The following is a 7,717-nucleotide window of genomic DNA, read 5'->3' on the forward strand; positions in this document are numbered from 1 at the left end:
GTTTCTTTACATCTTTGTGGAAGTGCTGCTTGTTTTGGAAAGAAAACACCAAATGATCTGTGAGATTAGCTGTTAGCCTCTCTTTTCCATTTGGTAAACTAAATCAGAAGGCGCCGACACGCCGACTGACCTCATGTCGATCCGATATGTTCGCTAAAATGAGAAAGAAAAACCACGGTTTGGTGCTTAAAGGCCCCCCAGGGATAAAACCTACATTTTGGAAGTGCAGTCTAGCTTTACTAGTCTCTGTAGTTAGAAAATAGAAGTTTTTTAGTGTAAAAATATACTAATAATGTCTAATACTGAATTTTTAATGACAGTTGATGATAAATTTTGGTATTTAATATAGTCATCTGATGTACTTGGGCATGTTAGCTTGTCATAAGCAGAAAAGTGCTGCTAAGATTCGATCTTTTGTCGCAACCTCAACTCTAAATACTTTTACATGAAAAAAAATAGAAAAATTAAATGATATCTAGTAAAAGTGACCTATTTTAAGAGATGAGACAGAAATGAAGTATATGCTGTCGTGTTTTCCAGCTGCAGGACGTTCAGCATCCTGTGAAGTTTTAAAAGCTGCAATTCCTAAAACATTCAAAGGTTATTTCTTTAGTTATGAGGTAATACTGATGAGGTGGTCGGTTGTTACACGTTTGTCTTAAAAACAAAAGATGCTGTTCTCATTCTCACATGAAGGCGACACTTGAGGGGACCCAGCAGCTCACTGCTGAAAGGCCTGGTAATAGTGAGGTAGGGAGCTGGAGGTGCTCATACCAGGACTGTACGCCTGAGGTAGCTGGCTGTGGTTGTGGACTCCAGGACCTTGTGGTGCATGAGGCTGTGGGGGCTGGAAGAAAGTGAAAGGTCCTGGAGCTTGGGAGGACAACCCGGAGGAAGAAGACGGAGAAGAGGTGGTGGTGGAGGAGGTGGCAGGCGGGTAGCTCATCACCAACCCCCCCATCCCCATGTGAGGGCTGTAAGGCGGCAGGCTGAACGGCAGGAAGCTCAGCAGCGGCCCGAGGTCCATGTTAGTGGTACAAGACAGCTCAGCTGTGGTGATGGCGGGGCTCCTCGAAAGCAGGTGGGTGTCACCGCCGGCGTTCACGCCATCGCCCAACGACTCCCGCTGAGGGGAGGCAGAGGTAGAGGAGTTGACCGCGCTCAGGTGAGGCGGGGGGGCACTCTGGAGGTCCAGCAGGAAACTATCCATGTCAGAGCGAGGGTACGAGGTAGATCCATGCTGGTAGCGGGACATGTTGCCGTAAGGCTGCTGCTGCGGGGCGGCGGGGGGCTGCATGTGATGGTGGAGGGGGTGGGAAGGCTGGGGAGACACGTGGTGACCCACACCCATGCCTGAGGATAGGGACCCCTGCATGAGACCGTGAGGATGGCCCATCCCCGGGACAGGATTAGGCATGGGGTAGGAGCCGCACATGTCCCGAGTGAAGCCCTCCATGGGCTCCTTGGAGACGGAGCCCAGATCGGGCGTCACCGGGCTGGGCTCCTCTTTCACCGGGCAAAGGGTTGCAGGGGTCAAAGTGGCAATGGGCGTGCCGGGGGCGCACGGCGACGCCAACCCCGACTCCTGCGCGTGGCTTTTTTTCAAGTGGCGAGTCAGGTGGTCTCGGCGTCCGAAGCGCTGCGCACATCGAGGGCAGAGGAAGTCCCGGCGTCCCGTGTGCACCACGGCGTGGCGCCGCACATCCTTACGGGTATAAAAGCGGCGATCGCACCGTTCGCACGAGTACTTTCTCTCTCTCACTGGCACGCTGGTGCTGCCTTCTGCTGGAGCCGGCCTGTCGCCATGGTCACCCAGGTTCTCCAGCAGCGATGGGGTCTCGTCCGGGCAGGACAAGCCGGCCGTGGCGCTGTGAGAGGCCACTAGGTGGCGACGGTAACCCAGCTGAGTGTTGTACTGCTTCCCGCAGTCCTGGCAGTGGAAGAGCTGCCTGCTGGCTGGAAGGTTGTCGTGCAGCTGGCCTTTCAGATGATCCTGCTGATGGAACATGGTCTAACAGGAGGAACAGCGAGGGCTCTGCAGCGGCACAGCGACTCCGGCCGAGAGCCTGAGCAGGTAAAGACAAGACTCATGAGGAGGAAACACCATCAGTCTGCAGATCTCTGGCTGTTCTCGTCACTTCAGGAAGCAAAGCTAATGCTAAGAGATGCTTTTCTGACACTTTGATGGTCTCTTGTAGCGATGACTAGCGGTCCGCCTAGCCTTAGTGGGGCAAGCCTGTTTCCAGCACCTGGTTTCCGTGGCAACAGATGCCATAACAACCCAAAAAGGGCTGCAGGGACGAGGATCTTCAGAAGTCCAGACTGGATTTGTTTACTGGGAAGGGTTCTTGTGTTGGCCTGCTGGGTATTTTAGTTCTGACCCGCCCTGAAAACCACGGTGGCAGCAGATGAGTCACAGAAGAGGCGCGACTTCTTTACGGACCTGCGAGAAAGAGAAGAACAAGCTTAGTGCTTCTCATGGACAGAAAACGGACTCGATATCGTTCATACACACGTAAATTATTTTACAAGTATAAAATAAAAATAACATGCAGACATAACAATCTGACAAAACTCCAGCCCCAACCTGACAACCTGTGATCACATCACATCTTTACATGGATAGTCTCACATATACTTGTTGGATTCTACGGCTCTTTTTCTGCCTCCAGACTCCTCACAAGTTCACAGCATGGTGTGTTTATGTGCTGGGGGCAGGTGGCTCATCTGGATCATTTTCCCGTCTTTCAAAGGGTCTGACGAGATGCAGTTTATTCCTTTCCAGATTCCTTTTCTTCGCTGAGTTCTGGGCCTCCAGCTCCAGTCCATAAGGCCACAGTCCTGCAGGTTTCCCCCATCAGGTGTGTTAGAGAAGGAAAACTTTACAAGTCGGGGCGCGCCATCTGAGGTACGTCACAATTCGGTTCAGGACGACTCGTTAGCGCATCTTTTGAATCCAACCCAGATGACTTTAATCAGTCCGACAATGGACTTTTTTAAAGGTCCATTTCTGCTCCTTTACGTACGTAAATATCAGTTCCAAATGCCGTCACACTTCTCCATCCTTGTGCTTCCTCTTTTACATTGAAATGGTGATTTGCACAGTTAAACCCCTAGTGGGCAGCGTTGAGTTCATTTCTGTGTTTGGACACCACTTGGTAGCGGTAACGCATTGCTGCTATAAAGGTTTTTACAAATGTCCCAAAACACCAGAAGAAGAAAAAAAACGCTACGTTTTTTTTCTTATTTTGTTGCTATTCCTCTCCACTTCCTGTCGCTATTCTTCTTCTCTGGTTTGGTCATTTGTCTGGGCGTGTCACAGCTATACAACTCAACACTGCCCCCAGTGGTTTCCAGTGGTATTGCTCCATTTTCCTGGTCAAAGGACGACTAGCTGACCAGATTACATACGTAACCGACACAGGAGATGGACGAAACCTTTCAGGGTCGATGGGTATGATCTCAAATCAATACCTCCATTATTTAACAGATTACCTCGGTGACAAGCCCTCAAAGCTAAATTACATTTTTCATTCATTCATTCATTTTCCGAATCGCTTATTCCAATTCAGGGTCGCTGGAGCCTATCCCAGCCGGCTTTGGGCGACAGGCAGGGTACACCCTGGACAGCTCGCCAGTCCATTGCAGAGATGAACAACCACACTCATGCTCACACTCACTCCTAGGGGCAATTTAGAGTGACCAATTAACCTATCATGCATGTCTTTGGATGGTGGGAGGAAGCTGGAGTACCCGGAGAGAACCCACGCATACACAGGGAGAACATGCAAACTCCACACAGAAAGGCCACTGACCAAACCAGCCAAGGATTGAACCAGCAACCTTCTTGCTGTGAGGCCACAGTGCTAACCACTGCGCCACCGTGCAGCCCTAAATTACATTCCTGTTGCAAATATTTTTATATTAGCAGATCAGATATTTGAAATAAGTTAAATTAAACACGCAGCTTACATTTCTTTGGTAATTTACTATTTTTCATCGGCTGAGGAAAAATTTATATTTCCAAACATTTTTAATGACTGAATTGAGCAAGATCACATGGATTTTTGTGGTGCCCGCCCCTTTCGGTGGATGCAGCCTGTTGCCGCAGCTCTCACTTGATTCTGCGGAGGAAGCGGGAGACGGGAGGATGCTGGCAAAGACATCGTCCCCGATGGGGAACCCCTCTCACGTCATGCACAGTTCTGTGCAGCTCGTTTAGCAACAGTCTGCTCCATCCACACTGTGTGAGGAGCGCTGCCGTCAGACTTGGCGTGCTCACAGTAACATATATGTATGTGTATATGTGTACAGCTACAGACTATACTACCTACTGTGCAATAATGCAGTTTATACAGTGCAACCTACTCCTACGTTTATAGTAACTTCTACCACGCCTGACCATAATGTGCAATAATTCTGTACTGAAGTCACTTCATTCTGTTCTCTTCGTGGGCATTCATCACAGTACTTATAGTTTGTTTTATATTTTAACTTATATTTTTCTTCATATTTTACTGTGTGTGTTTCCACTTTTCCCAGCTGCTGTGACAATGTGAATTTCTCCAGTGTAATAAAGGATTATCTTGTCTTATTATGGGTTCTGAATCAATCAGTTGTCCGGCCCGTTGCCGTCTGCGTAACCCTCTTCTGCATCCAGAGTTAGTGAACCTTTGGGGTCGTATCTGAAGATCTACACCACTATTTCACCACCTGTAAACATTAAACCTCCTCCGTCATCAAGATTCTGAACTTCACCCTGCAGAGAATCTGCAGAAAGCTGAAATATTCACAAATTATAATAATTTGCCAGCAGAACTGCATAATTAAGCAGATTAAGTTGGCTGAAAAACTTCATGAAACGTTGATGTTGAGACAAATAAAAGAAATTTTCTGATCCATATATTTTAGATTAACCCTTTCATGCACCAACTGCACCAAAACCTTCTTGCTCACATGCATCATTTTACTTCTACAGACGTGCACAGCTTTATTTTTCATCATATTTTCCGAATTAACTCAATTTTTTTTTTATCCATTTTTTAAAATTACTAGCGATGGGTCATTCCTAATCGAGTCGATACTTCGTAGTGAACCAGAAGAACCGACTCCTGTCTTAAAAAGCCAGATATGTAGAAGGCCCTTTAGACTTTATTTTTATAGATACTCCATGCGATCGGCTCCATAGGACGAAAGACGAGGATCATAACAACATGTAAAGAAGAGGGAACGTTGAGACAGACCAGGTTCATGGAAAGAACTGGAAACCAGGTTTAAATGGCAAAAATTTCAGGAAGAAATGGAGAAATTTGTGAATTTTAAGTGTCAAAATGCTCAGATTTTGGCCTTTATTTGATTGTGGTTCTGTGTTCAGTTGCTTCGTTTAAAGAATTGATTAGAATATTAATCAACATTACATCTTTTTATCTATCAGGACGAGAGCTTCCTGTCTATTCTAAAACCAAATATTTGGGTCAGATTATTACAGATGAGGCTGATATGAATAGACAGCGTAGTATCGTATACATGCAGGCCAATTTATGGTTCAGGGAAGGTTAAAATGTGTCTTTTTGGGTCCTTTTGTCCTCTGTTTTATACGTCTCCTTTATGGAGTGATTAAAAAAGGCGACTATCTGTAAACTTCAGGTTGCATTTAATGATTGTCTGTGTATTCTACGAGGGAAACCAAGACGGCGTAGCGTTCGCTAACTTTCTGTAACGCAGTTTATCGCATTTCAGGCTCTTTTGAGGCGACTGATGCTTAAATTTATTCATCGACTTGATAGATTTTGTATTGGGACTATAAGAACATTCACCCAGCCTGTACTGTGAGAAACCAGTATACTATGTGGAAACTCTTTTTAAAATATGTTTGTATGTCGGTACTTTTTTTTTTTTAATGGACTTAAGAGTCTGAATAAAAAGAATAAAGAAAGAAAACCTAAATTTTTATCATGAAAATGTTTTATAAAATCATAGACCGTATATGAAAGATGGACGGAGCCTCCAGCGGTTAAAAGTGAAGCTGATGCGCAAGTGCATAAAACTGCAGTTCCCTCTTCATCCACTAGGGGCTGCAAAACAGAACAAATCCCCATAGACTCCCATGTTAAACAGCTGAAATAAACATGTTTACAGCAGAAATAAACATGTTTACAGCCTGGTACAAAAATCCATTTTAGGTTTAATAGGTCAGGTTTACCTTCATGACAACTGTGGGGGGAATGAATTTTTTTCTAACTCGCCGGTTTAAAAGTAATTTAATCTCGAAGTTCGGCAAATTTTGAGGCGTGTCCTTTTGATTGACAAGTACCCGATCTCCGGCTTAAAGTCAGAAGAACGTAGAACAACCGTGGTTTTTAGCCGGTTAACAACGTGACTTAGCTTTAGCCCGCTTACCTCCGTTAGCTGGTTAGCTCCTGTTAGCTCGGTTAGCTCTTAGCTACAGAAAGCTCAGAGTTCACTAGATGTCAATTATCCACCATGACGCTCACAGCCCCCCTCTCAGCTCCACCTCTTTGCCCATATTTATATTTTCCGGGAGAGACGTCACGCATGCCCCTGCCAAGATGGCGATGGTAGGAACCGCCCACCGAGCTTCAATTCAGCTCTTCAGAAACCTACGGGTGACGTCACGGAGGCTCCGCCCATCTTTTTATATGCAGTCTATATATAAAATGTAAAAAATTCTTACCTACAAAGAAACAACTCATAATTGTGGAATTAGAAGCTCTGAGTGAAACTAAATGAACCGAAGGAGTTGACTCTTCTGAGGGACCAGAGTCAAAAGAGCAGATTCTTCGAAAACAGTAGAACTTTCCATCACCAAACAATACCTATAAAATTATATTTTATCCTAGATATTCTATGAAGAATACAGCTGTATCATTAGAGGGTTTCTTTGTGATAAATAATTATTTATCTTTAATTATTCTCCACTGAATGGCAAAGTATTGGATAACTCACTGACATACAATGAAGAGGCTTATTTACAAATATACTGTCTTCAGTCATGCATAAAGTAGAAAACAGTTTAAAAAGGAAACTATGCATGAAAGAGTTGATGAATAAAAGACACGGCGAGGATTATTAATATCCACCAGTGGTGAAATAACCCAACATGTAGGATCAATAATGAAAAATGAAGAACTGGCATTAAGGAAAATTGTTATATATCCAATGAAAGAGTGTTTTGTGATCTTTAAAACATGTCAGATATTTTCACACGTTCCACATGTAGTTATGGACCAACGAAGAGCTGCCAGCCAGAAACTAGATCATATGAACGGTGCGTGTTCGCATCTGGAAGCTTGGAAGGAATCAGGACGCTGGAGCATAAAGCTGTTTTCTAAAAGGTCCAAACACGACGTTTCTTTTCCCTTACTGGCGTGCCAATCCGTTCTGATGTGAGACACTCAGAGAGACCAGGTGGAGGTGAGTCCCTGTACCTGCATCGACTTTCCGATGCGGAGCAGTTCTTCACATACTGACAACATTTTACATCCCTGTTGGGTAAATGTTGGGATATTCTGCTATTTAGCTGAAAAAAAAAAAAAAAAGAAAAAAAAAAAAAGACAGAAACAGAAAACTTATTATTTAGCCAGAAAAACCCTCGCATCAAGCAGAAAACTCCCAAATAAAAGCCTGGAAAGATCTTTAAAACTGCTGGGAACGTATGGATCAGTGCTGGTAGATGTTTGGAGGAGAAAAGGGAAGA

General features: G+C 44.8%; 1 protein-coding gene across 1 annotated transcript; it reads right to left on the bottom strand.

The window, feature by feature from the left end:
• Positions 1–721: 721 nt before the first annotated feature.
• On the bottom strand, positions 722–2,008 carry LOC306754885 (zinc finger protein PLAGL2-like; the record flags this gene model as incomplete). The annotated part of the gene is made up of 1 exon (XM_079239013.1): positions 722–2,008. One exon carries the CDS (start codon positions 2,006–2,008, stop codon positions 722–724), a length of 1,287 nt encoding a protein of 428 aa, XP_079095139.1.
• Between the last annotated feature and the right edge of the window lie 5,709 nt (positions 2,009–7,717).

This window comes from Telmatherina bonti, assembly GCF_933228915.1.
Source record: "Telmatherina bonti genome assembly, chromosome: 4".
In the NCBI taxonomy this organism is placed as follows: domain Eukaryota; kingdom Metazoa; phylum Chordata; class Actinopteri; order Atheriniformes; family Telmatherinidae; genus Telmatherina; species Telmatherina bonti.